This window comes from Panthera uncia, unplaced genomic scaffold (assembly GCF_023721935.1).
Source record: "Panthera uncia isolate 11264 unplaced genomic scaffold, Puncia_PCG_1.0 HiC_scaffold_162, whole genome shotgun sequence".
Taxonomy (NCBI): Eukaryota; Metazoa; Chordata; class Mammalia; order Carnivora; family Felidae; genus Panthera; species Panthera uncia.
In genome coordinates, this window is record NW_026058272.1 from 54468 (window position 1) to 69068 (window position 14601).

Here is a 14601-nt window from a genome sequence, read left to right on the forward strand (position 1 = left end):
CAAAAGGAAAAATACTGTATGATTCCACTTAAATGAAGTAACTAGAGTAGTCAAATTCACACAGAGGCAGAATGGTGACTTCCAGGGAACAAGGGAATTAGTGTTTAATGGGTACAGTTTCAGTCTGGGATGATGAGAAAATTCAGGAGATGGATGGTGGTGACAATTGCACAACCTTGTGAAGGTGCTTAATGCTGCTAAACTGCACACTTAAAATGGTTAAAATGGTAAATCTCATGTTATGCATATTTTACCACAGTTTTTTACAGAGTTATTTCTGAAACAACATTAGTTATAGTCTCCCCTTTCTGGCACATTTTAACACACATTTCCTTGCATCATAGAACGTCTTTGTTACTTTCATTTTTTTTTTTTAATTATATTTTAAGGAGGGCGTGAGCAGGGGAGAGGAGGAGAGAGAGAAGCGAGCAGGGGAGGGGAGCAGAGAGAGAGGGAGAATCCCAAGCAGGCTCCACCTACAGTGCAGAGCCTGATGCGGGGCTCTTCTATCCCATGACCCCAGGATTATGACCTGAGCTGAAATCAAGAGTTGGATGCTCAACCGACTGAGCCACCCAGGTGATTTTTTTTTCTGTCATTGTGAATACAGTTATTGTGAAGATACTTACGTAGCAGAATATTCAAACAACCCATAATAAGGGTTAAACATTTCCTTTGAGATCAAGAAGAACCATTCTCTGGCCACTCCTCCATAATCTAATCCCTTTTCACCATCGAACTCAATCCACAGTCTAGCCTTGAGAAAATCTGCTCTCTTGACACCCATAATTCTCCGGTAAGAGTCCTCAAGGACAGTTGCACGGCGAAGTTTCATTTCAAATTTGTTTGGAATGTCATTCTGAAAACCCAGAGAAGAGAGACGTATGCTTTAAATCAATTCAACATGATGGCAAATTTATTTCTCATGGAAATAAAATCATTGTGTTCTACCTTGTGCCCAAGACCCTTTATTAGGGAACACATGACTAGGAATATCGCCTCATATTTCCTTTATGGTATAAAAGAATTCACACATTTTTCTCTAATTACATAACAATATAGACTTTTGATTTTTATACTGGAAGAGGCAGTTACTGATAGTGGCAATAATGCTCACAATGAAGGCATTTCATGAGCAGTCGTTTCTATATTAAGTTCCAATACCATCCTGCGACCTACAGTCTAGCCAATGCCTGCTATTTGCTGCCTGCCCGTTGGTTCAGGGTTTTTCCCAACCTCCACCTTTCTTCCTTGGAGCCTCTCCTGCCACACTCATTAATAGGCACTAACATTTACAGACTGTCCCAGGCATGGTTCCCAGCATTTTAATGGGTGAACTCATTTACTCCTCATAACAACACAATGAAGAAGCTATTAATATAATCTCCATTTTATAGATGAAGAAACTGAAGACAGAAGTTAAGAAAGTCTTAGCTCTCAAGTCTCTGCTGTCTCATTGATTTCTTTGTATGTCCTTTTCTTATGTGACAAATGTAGATAACTATGCTTTTAGGCAGATCTTACTGTAAATTTTATAAAAAGATATATGAATATTTCACTCTTGAGTGCTTTGTGAACAATGTGCAAGTGGAAACCCATAAGAGAAAATTTTGTCACTTCAAAAAAAGGCAAGAGAGTTTATTCTAATGGAAAAAAATCAATTTCACTCTTAAGATGTTTAGGGAAAATGGAAAGCCCTACAGAAACATAGTAATATAGGCAGTTTTTATAAGCAATATGAGCATAATATAGGCAGTTTCCTCTGCTGCTTACGCACTTAAAAATAAAGGCAATATTGGAGAAAAACACTTTTAGACTAGACACTAGGCATCTGTGCAGCCTAGCATTTACTGAGGGCCTGCTCTTGGGCAGCCACATGCTCTGGGCCAGACCGCATGCTATGTAGCTATGGTAATGGGGATGGGAGGTAAAAAGAATAAAAATGTGGTATAAGATATGGTTCCTTCCTCAAGGAGTTTATAATCCCGTTTGCGTGTGAGAAACAAATGTAAATGTTACTAATCCTGAGACTTGCAAGAGTAAGAAAACTGCTAATAATAAAGATATAAGCCATGTTTGGTGGGACCTAAAAGACTGAGCTATATTAATTGCAAGGGAGGTGATCCAGGAGGCTTTAAGAGCAAGTCCTGACTAGAGGGAGAGGGAGAGGGAGAGGGAGAGGGAGGGAAGGCCTGAGGAGCAGCAGGCCAAGGGAAGAGCACACAGGGGAGTCTCATGTATTTAACAGCGAGAGGGAGCAGAAAGGAGGGAAGGGGTTGCAGTGAGAAGAGAAGGTGAAAAGTCACCTGGGGTCAGAGTGTAGGAAGCAGGGGTGCTGACTGGGAAAACTGCTGAGCAGGGGGTTGCAAGATCAGATTGTTCTCAGAGGCTGACGGGGTGGAGTAGAGGGTGGTTTTAAAAGGAGAGACAATGGGTGCCTGGGTGGCTCAGTGGGCTAAGCATTGGACTCTTGATTTCAGCTCAGGTCATGATCTCACAGTTTGTGAGTTCAAGCCCCACAGTGGGCTCTACACTGACAGAGTGGAACCTGCTTGGGATTCTTTCTCTCCACATCCCTCTACCTCTCCCTCACTCCAGCTTGTGTGCTCTCTCTCAAAATAAACTTAAAAAAAATTTTTGGGGGGGTAAAATAAAAGGAGAGAGAAGAGGCACACCAATCAGTTAAGGACCCTGAAACAGACCCTGTGAGAGAGGGATGGCAATGGAAGAGACAGACGGCAGGAGGAGCAACTTCCCTGTTTGGGCTGAGTAGTGGACCAGAGTGTGGATTCTGGGGTCAGGGTCTGGTGTTCAAATCCCAGCTCCATTTCACATATCTTTTCTAGGATTAATTTCTTCATCTGTAAGTTGGGACAATAATAATAGTCATCCCATGGAGCTGTTTCAGAACTTAATGGGATAATGCATTTCATGTGCTTAGTTGGTATCTGGCGCGTGGTGAGCTCAATAATGATTAGCCACCCTTGTTCCTAACTAACGAGATGGTAAGAGGAAAAGGTTAAAGACAACTCAGGGCTTTGTAGCGATAGTTTTTAAACATTTTTATTTGTTTTGTGTTCTGCTCTTTTGCTGTAACGTGTCTGATACGAATTTTATTTTTTAAATCCTACTAGGGACTTTTTGATAAACTAAGGATGCAGGTTCTTAGACTCTTCCTCATGCTCTTGAGTCTCTCCTTCTGGAATAACTCCATGTTTCTTAACCTTTCTTTCATGTTTTTATCTCTTTATATGCCTTTGTTGCATTCTGGGTAACTTTCTCTCTTAATCACCAATATATGTAATTTTGATCAAGCACACGGACTGTGGAGCTAGACCACTTGTCTGGCTTTGCCACTAATTACCATGGGACTTGATCACATTACCAAATCTCTCTGTGCCTCAGTTTAGTCACCTACAAAATGTGATAATAACAGTCCCTTCCTTATACAGTTAGTATAGATTTTACATGAATACATGTAAATTGCTAAGAAGAATGTCTGATATGCAGTGAGAGCCTAATAAGTATTACTGCTTTCATTGTGGTTTCTGTGTTCTGTGACCTGTTTATGAAGGCTTTGTTCCATATCTCCTGCTGCCTGGAAGACATCAACAGTTAGATACTGTAATATATTTGAAAGAGTTCAGAGTGGCAAGTGGAGAAGCTAGAGCTTCTATTCTATGAGCACATTTTCATTAAGAGTGAAAATATTTACCAGACCAATAGATCAACAGTCTTAATATCCCAAAGAATTTTAAGAAGCAGAAGACAAATTTCCAGAGGAATTTTTACACAGTCAGTATTGAAGATGAGTTAAAAAGTTGCTGATGTTTTAGGCTTTAATTAAGACACAAAATATTTTCACTAAACAACTATTATATTTCATTCTTTGTTAAGTTTTGGATGAAAAAATCTGTGGTAGCACACCCACCATCTTGAATCTTTGGAAAAGCAGGCTTCCGGCTTAGAACACAAGAAAGTGTAACCCAATATAGCCACCTAGTGGCAGTATTCCTAAACTGCAGGGAAAGGGGAAAAGTATGAGCAAATTAGAAAGGCATTACAAAACGGTCATCACCAACAGAAATGAAATAGATGGGCAGATGATGAGTTTAGTTCCAAATATTAAATTTGTAGTGATGGAAAAAAAAAGTATACTAAACACATCTGATAAGCAGAAGGAGACCAGCAACAAGAGCACTGTTTCAATCACAGTTGTATTTTCAAATTTTGAAGAGGTAGGTTGTATTTGAAGTTGTAGGGAATGAATAACTGTCACTGGAAAACAACAGTCCAAGCAGAAAAGGAATCTAGAGAGCCCTCCTACACAATCAGAGACCAGGCTGGGGGATCATCTCCTGAACTGCTCTTGCTCAGATTGAATCCCAAGCTCCACAAACCCCACTAGGAAACCAGGTTAGAGCTCTTTAAGAGCAAACTTTAATACTATTGTTCTATATTACAAGATATCTTGAAAAATAAGGAAACACAATATAATTGTGGTCTCTAATGACATGTAACATTGAGTAGTCAAGAAAAAGCAAGCTTTCCACATAAGAAACTATTCAAAGTTGTTAAAATAGAGAATAAATTCTCTATTTTTACTTTTAAAAGTGCATGTCCCACACTTTCAGTGTACAGAACAATCATTCCCAAGAACTCAATATAAATATAACTAACCTGCTTCTTCAACTTTCTTCGGAAGAACTCATACTTTCTTTTGTAATCCCTGGAGTAGGGCACTGCCTTGAGTTGAAAATTTTGGAAAAATAAAAAAGGTTTAGGTTGTTTTTATTCTGGAACAATTTTAAAAGTTCCCCTCTGGATATTTTATGAACATAAGTTAAAGGCATTAAAAGAGAATATTTGGAAAGAAAAAGTTTAATTTGCAGAAAAACAAATACAAAACTTTAAAAATTTTAATTTCTCTGTTTAAGATTAAATTGTATTCAGCAATTCCCACGGCTGTAATTTTCATCATGCAATATTCTTGAAATGCAAAAAGCCAGAAACAGGAAATTTCTTCCAAGTAGAGAAATATTAGAAATGAAAATTTCCATTTCTAAAGAGACCTTCAAAGTGATTTCTCCATTAAGGGAACAATTTGAAAAATGTACTTTTTCCTTGAACTCTGAGGAGTTGCCTTTTTTACCCATTATTTAAAAAGACTAAACATGGAGACTAAAGAGTAGTCTGAAAGAACAGGATATTCAATTTCACTTGTTTTAGTGAACTAGAAAATAATGAAGATCTCAAAACTAAAAATGGAATAAGTAGCTATATAAAAGAAGAAAATGACTCTCTTATCATTAAACTGACTGAAGAGCAGTATAAACATCATACACAATAATATTTATACTTAAATGTAAGTATTTTATATGTCAGTGTTTACAGTAATTTCTACCAAAAAGTTCAAGACACGCCTTTGGAGTTGGTAGGGTGCTGTCTACTTTCTCCCCTGGCACATTCTTGGCTCCTCTCTGATCTGCTGAGGATTGCCAACATTCTCTTTCAGGCAGTGGCAAGTACCAGCCTGAGGACAGGGGCCGACTGCCTTGGCATTTGACTACCTAGTCTCCTCACTAGTCTCCTAAGTGTATTGAAAGGGTAAGGACAATGAGTTTATACCTCTTTTCAAACCATTGAAACCTGGAGTGGGGGTGGTGGGAGAGGACAGAATTGCAGACGTGTTTTCCTCTCAAAGTCTGTAGGATTATGTCCTTGACCATTCACCCTTGAAAAGACAGGTGAGAGGACAATCCCATCAGAGCATACCCATATAAAGAGACTTACTGGTCCAGTTATTGCTACATTCTGCAACCGGGGATCTTCCCATTGTGTTCTTTTTATATCTGAAGAAGGTGAGAAAAAACATGTTGTTTATTAACTTGTGCAACATTCAATACTACAAAAAATAATGTAATAAAAAATCCTATTGCACATACTGTGATTAATATAGAAGATTCTTCCATCTGTATGAGTTCTTTCTTCCCATCCTGGCTATAATGAAGAATGTATTTCAATTATTTTAGAAAAGGGTTTTAGATGTATGGGCAAAAAACCAGCATTGGTTACACAGTTAATTTCCATATTCCATTCTTCATAGAAGGCATCAACACTTTAAAATAACATTACTTATAGTTGTGAAAGAACTACTGTATTCCAAAATACGAAACGCTGGAGACAGCCAAGTTAGACGGCTAGCAGTTCTACAAACTTACAGGTAAAGGCCCCAGATCATTGGAAGAATCAAGTGATGTCTTTCCTCTCAGATGAGCTGGAATTTTCAGTCTTGGATCTTCCTTTTTTTGTAAAGTAAATAAAGAAAACAACACACACACACACACAAATTTTAAAATCAAGGAAGTCAATCTGTTAATATATTTTCTAATGCCAATTGATATTTAAGATATTCTCTTTTAAAAGTCTACTTTTACTTCGTTTGCTGCATCTGTGAAATGATAGTTTAGCCTATCATTACAAAGCTGTAATCAAGACAGCATGGTATTGGCACAAAAACAGACACATAGACCAATGGAATAGAATAGAGACTCCAGAATTGGACCCACAAATGTATGGCCAACTAATCTTTGACAAAGCAGGAAAGAATAGCCAATGGAAAAAGGACAGTCTCTTTAACAAATGGTGCTGGGAGAACTGGACAGCAACATGCAGAAGATTGAAACTAGACCACTTTCTTATACCGTTCACAAAAATAAACTCAAAATGGATGAAGGACCTGAATGTGAGACAGGAAACCACAAAAACCCTAGAGGAGAAAGCAGGATAAAACCTCTCTGACCTCAGCCGCAGCAATTTTTTACTTGACATATCTCCAAAGGCAAGGGAATTAAAAGCAAAAATGAGCTTTTGGGACCTCATGAAGATAAAAAGCTTCTGCACTGCAAAGGAAACAATCAACAAAACAAAAGGCAACCAACGGAATAGGAAAAAATATTTGCAAATGACATATCAGACAAAGGGCTAGTATCCAAAATCTATAAAGAACTCACCAAACTCCACACCCAAAAAACAAATAATCCAGTGAAGAAATGGGCAGAAGACATGAATAGACACTTTTTTAAAGAAGACATCCAGATGGCCAACAGGCACGTGAAAAGATGCTCAACGTTGCTCCTTATCAGGGAAATACAAATCAAAACCACACTGAGATATCATCTCACGCCAGTCAGAGTGGCTAAAATTAACAGCTCAGGAAAAACAGATGTTGGCGAGGATGTGGAGAAATGGCAATCCTCTTGTACTGTTGGTGGGAATGCAAACTGGTGCAGCCAATCTGGAAATCAGTGTGGAGGTTCCTCAAAAAAATTAAAAATAGATCTACCCTATGACTCAGCAATAGCACTGCTAGGAATTTACCCAAGGGATACAGGAGCGCTGATGCATAGGGGCACTTGTACCCCAATGTTTATAGTAGCACTTTCAACAATAGCCAAATTATGGAAAGAGCCTAAATGTCCATCAACTGATGAATGGATAAAGAAGATGTGGTTTGTATATACAATGGAATACTACTTAGCAACGAGAAAGAATGAAATATGGCCTTTTGTAGCAACGTGAATGGAACTGGAGAGTATCACGCTAAGTGAAATAAGTCAGGCAGAGAAAGACAGATACTACATGTTTTCACTCATATGTGGATCCTGAGAAACTCAACAGAAGACCAGGGGGGAGGAGAAGGGGTAAAAAAAAGTTACAGAGAGGGAAGGAGGCAAACCATAAGAGACCCTTAAATACTGAGAACAATCTGAGGGTTGATGGGGGGTGGGGGAGAGGGGAAAGTGGGTGATGGGCATTGAGGAGGGCATCTTTTGGGATGAGCACTGGGTGTTGTATGGAAACCAATTTGACAATAAATTATATTTAAAAAAATTAAAAAGTAAAAAGAAAGAAAGAAAGAAAGAAAGAAAGAAAGAAAGAAAGAAAAAGAAAGAAAGAAAACCTATCATTCCCAGGCTACAATATTCAGTTCTCAGATCTCAGAGTAGGATCAGTGTTAAAGCTTCACCTCCATCACAGAAACCATCCAGAGTACTTTGCCCTACTCTTTAGGGATTGTGTCACTACATAGGGTTCTTCTCTAAATAATAACTGCTGAATTAAAGAGGCATTAAACTAAACCACGTGTTATTTCTGAGGCCCTGAGCATGCTTTTTGGCACCTGTCTGTCAGTGTTAATTTATTAATATTTTTTTTAAAGCTAGGAAGGTAAGCTCAAAAAGGTTATTAAAGTCAATTCAAATTGCTGAAAAAAGAACAAAATTCAATTTATTTGGGTTAATTTATATACATTATTGTTTTAATATGATTTTATTACATAATTTATTAAAATATTTTAGTTTCATTAAGGTACTTGGGTCTTTTAAGTAAATTAACCAAAATCTAGTCATCTGTTCCTGATTTTCCGTAAGTTTTCTATTAGTGGTGAACCAACTGCAATAAAACTTTAAGGCTTATCTTCAAATAAAACTACTATTCTACCTAGCCTCCCCAAGGTTTTCTGGGAATTAAATGAGATATGGGTTCAAAAGTACTTTGGAACTACAAAGCAACATATAAAGGTAAAGGATTATTACTAGATATCTTCCTAAGGTTTAATGTCTAGTGAATTAAAAACAAAACAGGAAGTGTGTTTCCATGACAATCCCTAAAAATATTAAAAATGGGCATAAATATATCTTGAGAAGAAATAATACTGTTAAGAATTCAGCATATCTTAAAATGAACAGTAGGAAATGTAGGTTATATTAATGTACCCTAAAGGTTATGGAGAACTGTACATAAGAGGTAAGACTGTTGTTCTAAATTCAAACCAGAGAGTATTAAAGTTACCCAGGTAGTGGTTTTCGTGTTGTGGTCGATAAAGAAAGGCCTCCCATTTGGTGCATGCCGGACTTCCCAGCCTTTAGGAAGGAATCCTTGCTCCATTTCAGCTGGCTGGGTCACCTGCTGTGCTGAATCACTCGGGAGGACCTGTGGTTGAGGGCGTGTGGCACCCTGGCCGGGCTGCAGCTGACCTGTCTCCACGGCGGCCTAGCACATTAATTAAGTCATGTTGTCATGTTTTCCAGAGAACACACAAATAGCTGCGGTTAAAAGGGAACAACCTGCAAACATAGATCTAAACACTACAGACTCACTTTTCTCCTAAAATGTTTTGTCAAACTTTGTTTTTAAAATAACTTTTATAATTTCTCAGCTAATTCTTGAGCAGTAAGATGGTGGTCACAGTCCAAGTCTGTACTGAGGAAGCTAGGTCAGAGGGATGTGACCCAACTGCAAGGGAAGCCACGGTGCCAGTTAGAGGAGGTTGTCTCCGCTTGCCCAAAAAACGCACAAAGTGGGGGATTCCCCATATGTAGAAGTGGCTTTGAATGCTGGGCACACAAAATGAATGGCAAATATCCACTGTAGAAATGGATAACGGAAAAGTAACATATTCATATGATGAAATATTAGGCAGTTGTTAAACACACTGGATCGATATGTAAAACAGCAGGGATAGGATTTTAAAATAACGTTGCACAAAAAAAAGATTTAGAGTTATGTCATAGGACATCTTGGCAAAATTTGAAACACAGGAACATAAGCACTACTTTGCACTGATTAGTTCTCTATGTAAGTGTGTGGAAGAGACTGGAAGAACTGTGTGAGGACAAGGCAAGAAGATGGAAGTCTGCAGCCCAGAGGTGGGCCCTCACCAGGACCCATCATGCTGCACTCTCACCTCAGCCTCCCAGCCTCCCAGCCTCCCAGCCTCCAGAACTACGAGAAAGAAATTTCTGTTTGTTTAAGCCTAAATAAATAAATAAATAAGTAAGTAAATAAATAAATAAATACTGGAAGAATACCCAACAGACTTAATATGGTGTTCCCTCTGGGTAGTGGGACCAAGTGTTTGGCTAAAATGAATTTAGTTTTTTATCTGTAAGATTTTATTTTAAGAATTAAAATGTCTAGAAACAAATATGGTAATTTGTTAATGCTGGTAAATTCTGGGTGTTAAGAAGATGGGTGTTTGCCTGTTTATTCTCTGTACTTTTCAGTGTTAAAAAATTTCTCAGTAAGAGAAATGGTGATAAGATAAAATAAACTTTAAAAAAAGATAAAATAAACTTTTTTCTAAACACTTACAAGGAAATATCACCAAAGGCATTTACTGTTGGCAGGACAAAGTGTCATCGTCACAAATTTCTTAAACGGGTCCTAATCATCACTAAGATTATCTTTTAACAAAATAATGGTCTTTAAGCATTCAAATAACAAAATGACCCAATCAACCCAAATAATTTTGATCATCAATCTGTCCTTTTATTCCCAGTTGGACTTGTTTTACATGGTAACCAGTGGTAACCATGTATACTGGAGCTCTGTAGGAAATGGTAGCCAATGCCGGCAAACAATTAGAAGATGCTAGCAGCATCCAGTATATACTACAAAGTGATGTAACAGCTTCTATAGGAATGTGATGGCTTAAATTATGTAAGAAGGCAAGTTAACAGATAGATTGCAGGGTACCTGTGCAGTGGGCTTTGTCCAGGTAGTAGTTCTGGAATTGTGATCTACGTAATATGATCTTCCTCTTTCATCTTGTTTTTCTTCCCAACCTGGTGGTAATCCAGATGAAGTAGGCAAAAGCTAAAGTGAAGAAGAATAGGAAAACTGAATATTAATTAAAAAGCAATTCTTTTAAAAGGACCACATCCTTTTCTCACTGCTATCTCTCTTTAAAATGAAGTGAGTTTTAAATTATATTTTAAGGTGTATGAAATGAAGTATACAACATTTTACTTAAAAAAAAAAAGAACAGACCACGATGATGAGAGTGATGCCAACATTAATAAACCATGACACTAGTGATAACCACACACTAAATGCTTTAACACAGATCCTGTCATTTAACCTCCACACAAATCTCAATGAGATAATTGCTATTAGTAGCCCATTTTTATTTACAAGGAAATTGAGGCTTAGAAAATTGGGGTAATTTCCTAACAGATACATTGTTAATATGGAGCTGAGATCTGAACTAGGTAGTCTAACTACAGAATTTATCACCCATGTGTGCTGAGTCAAAATTGCCCTGGCCTTCTTTCTGTAAGGGCTGGGGAGTGGCTACTTGCAAGTTTATTACTAATGAACAAAGAGATCTGATTATTTCCAGATTTACTTAAAATAGTCCAAATTTGGTCTTCCTTTTTGGATTCGTCAAGGTTTGGCCTGGTTTCCCAATGTGTCTTATACATAAAAACTACCATCATTGGTCTGTTCACCAGATACACTCTCCCCAGACACACGGGAGCTAGATATACGTTGCTCATAGTTATGATGAGCTGTTAAGTCTACAAAATAATGGAATTTAAAGTTGCCCAGTTTAACAAAGGTCCAATAGTGGTGGGTAGGTAAATGAAATGTATTAGATACATGTACACAATAGAATATCATGAACTACTGAGATATTCAACCACAGCATGTTTAAATCTCAGGAACATCATGTTAAGTGAAAGAGGCCAGACATCAAACTACAATACTGTATGATTCCACTTATACGAAATTTCTAGAAAAGGCAAAAGTGTAGCTACAGAAAGCAGATGAGTGGTTACCCGGGCTGGGAGCGGGTGCTGGGACTGAGGGAACTTTTTGGGGTGATGAAGGGTTCTTAAACTTGATAGTGGTGATGTTCATACAACTGTAGAACTTTACTAAAATTCCTTCATTTGCACACTTAAAAGTGAGGGGATTTTATGGTATGCAGATTATACCTCAAGAAAACTGTTAAAAAACCTTATCGATATATTGAGAAGAAAAAGGTATGGAAATTGCTTTTCTAGTACAAATAAAAACAGAACTACATGTAAGTACAGAAGAATATAAATCACCTCTAGATTCTGTCGCTCATTTGATGCACTAAAATTGTTTCTAGGATGAATGCCTGTCAGTCAATTAGAAATGCAACATTTCCCTTGTATGAGGACATTACAAAGCACAGAGAGAGAAATACCATGGATCTCCGCTTAAGCAGGCTCCAGTCTAATGGAGGAAGCCAGGCAAATGGCAATAGTGAGAGTGAGGCTGGTGAGGTCAGTCTTTCTGTGGCATCCACTCTCTTGTAGAGAGAGTGGCCACTGACTGGGCCAATTGCACAGGTATGTGCCCCCCCACCCCCCACCCCCGCCACCCTTCCTCAGCACAGGATTGTGTCTCTCTATTCGTGCAGGGCCACCTTTTTAGATGGATGAACCACTCTTGGGTCAAGGAAATTTGAGCCTCTGCAACCCTATGCTGGAATTTCCATAAAAGCAAAAACAATCCTCACTTTTCAAAATTAATGTGTAGACTGCCATTCAAAATTACAAATGGTGAAAAAGGTGAGGAGACATTCTAAGTGGGGAAATGGAATGCATAAGACACAGAGGAGGAAGAGGATCAGGAAAGGGGGCCGCCTGTTTTGAAGAAAAAGCAGGGACGGGGTGAAGGCAGCAGGAGGTTCCTGTCGGTGGATGAGGAGGAGGGTAGGCTGAGGGGGCTGGGAGCCTGGGCATTTTCATTTGGTTTCAAACACAAGCAGGGGCTGTGTAAAGGGGAGATAAACTCAAAAGTATTGAGAGTTGAGTCAGGAAAGGGATGGGGTGGGGAGGCCAAAGGGAAGTCAACGTTCAAGGCATGAGGCTGTTAAGGTCAGAGCCTGGGTCAAGGCCACGGCTGGGAACCCTACTGAGAAGGAGGCAGGGGCCTCAGTAGATGTGGACATGAGTGTGAAGGGAAAGGAGAGCAAAGGGCTGATGAACTCCACCCAACCTGGCCACGGAGCTTGCCGATACCAGTGCAGACCTGTCCACGTGACTGAGCCCCAATGTGATGCTTCATGTATGGGGAAGACACCGCTGCTGGGTGGCAGGGGCCAGTGCACAGAGTAGCGGCAGCTGGACACCACAATCTCGAATTGAATGCTGCCTGCAGACCACCTCCAGCCAGCACAGCGCCACAGCCTGGATATCACCCACGGTCACCAGTGCGGACACTTTGCTTTCTTACTGTGGGAGACAGAGTTCTCCCGTTTTGTCTCTAAAAGGTCTACCTCCCCCAGTTCCCCTCCCCTGAACCTTATCTCCAAGAACCTAGATTCTGTGCTGGATTGGTTCATTACTAGGCAGTCAAATGTTCATATTCAATGTCCAAAAAAAAAAAAAAAAGTTCTTGAGTTTCTTATTTTTATTGACAATGAGGGGAGAGGATAAAACTCACCACAGGAAGTGTAGGCTGCTCCTCAAAAGTATAGGCTTGTAAGCTGCCTCTTCTGCTGGAATGATTCTTATAAAAAAGAAGAAGGAGTGACAATAGCTTTAGGTTTGTGATTTGTCTCTGAATGGCAGATAAAGTGTGGGGGTGGGCATGAGGGGGCAGAAGGAAGAGTGACCGTAGAGACTCTGTGTGAAAGCACTCAGCACTCGATACCACCCATGTGCCAATACCTTCCACCTTCCGGCTCCCTCTTCTGCCCTCGGTCCTAAACTGCCTCCTGGACACATTCTCTTGAATGCCTAACAGATACCCCTCACTGTGCCCCAAACTGGATTCGGTTTTCCCCTGTCCACACCCACTGAAACCTGTTCCTTGGTGGGTATTCCTTGTTTCGGGGGTAGCACTTGAGTCCAGCTCATGGCAGATGTCAGTCAGTCAGCTGACTCCCCTCTGGTCCCTTACAGCCAGGTCAGTCACCAGATCTTAATTCGTTCTGTTTCTTTACTAGCTCCCAAATATATTCTCCTTGCACTTTTAGCTTAAGTATTTTTTTTTTATTTCAAGTTTTCATCATTTGTCGCCTTGACTATTACTGCAGCAACATCCTAACAGACTTCCCTGCTTCCAGTCTTATTTCCCTAAATGTGCCCTCCATACTGTGTGCTGTAGCCAGAGAGCTTTCTACAGGGCAGATCGGGTCACATCCTTCTCTAGCTCAGAGCCCTTCAGTGACTTCTCATGGTCATTAGGGTGAAATCCATAGCACAGAACACAGCTTCCTGACCTAGCTGTTCCTGAGAGTGTCAGCACTTCCCACCTCAACACCCACCTTCTGGACATTCTAGATTACCTGCTTCCCAGAAATCCCTTACTCTTTCTTTCCCTGTGCTCTTATATGCCTGCTGTTGTCACTATCTGAATTGTTTGATATTATTAAATAATAAAAAAAATTATAATAGACATATAAATTAAGTCAAAATATCCACTGTAGTAGTGTTCACAATAACACAGAATTGTAAATAACCTAAAGCCTATCAATAGGAGACTGGTGAAGTATATTAAAGGTTACTTGCACAATGGGATGATGTTTGATAATTCTATTAGTTTTAAATTTTTAAACATATATAAATTTTTTTTGAGAGAGAGAGAGCAGGGGAGGAGCAGAGAGAGAGGAGGAGACAGAATCCCAAGCAGGCTCCATACTGTGAGTGCAGATCTTGATGCAGGGCTTGAACTCACAAACCATGAGATCATGACCTGAGCTGAAATTCAAGAGTCAGCTGCTTAACCGATTGAGCCACCCAGGTGCCCCACATCTTTGTTAGTTTTAAAAGGAGT

General features: G+C 39.4%; 1 protein-coding gene across 2 annotated transcripts in view; it reads right to left on the bottom strand.

The window, feature by feature from the left end:
• Positions 1 to 14601, bottom strand: part of LOC125917249 (E3 ubiquitin-protein ligase NEDD4) — an 87231-nt gene that overhangs the window by 13669 nt on the left and 58961 nt on the right. For both annotated transcript variants that reach the window (XM_049623500.1, XM_049623499.1), the window contains exons 8-15: positions 13267 to 13332; positions 10540 to 10659; positions 8854 to 9054; positions 6222 to 6302; positions 5946 to 6000; positions 5794 to 5852; positions 4681 to 4746; positions 630 to 859 (exon numbers count right to left, since the gene is read on the bottom strand). In XM_049623500.1, the coding sequence (XP_049479457.1) occupies positions 630 to 859; positions 4681 to 4746; positions 5794 to 5852; positions 5946 to 6000; positions 6222 to 6302; positions 8854 to 9054; positions 10540 to 10659; positions 13267 to 13332 (878 nt within the window). The remainder of the gene's footprint in view (positions 1 to 629; positions 860 to 4680; positions 4747 to 5793; positions 5853 to 5945; positions 6001 to 6221; positions 6303 to 8853; positions 9055 to 10539; positions 10660 to 13266; positions 13333 to 14601) is intronic.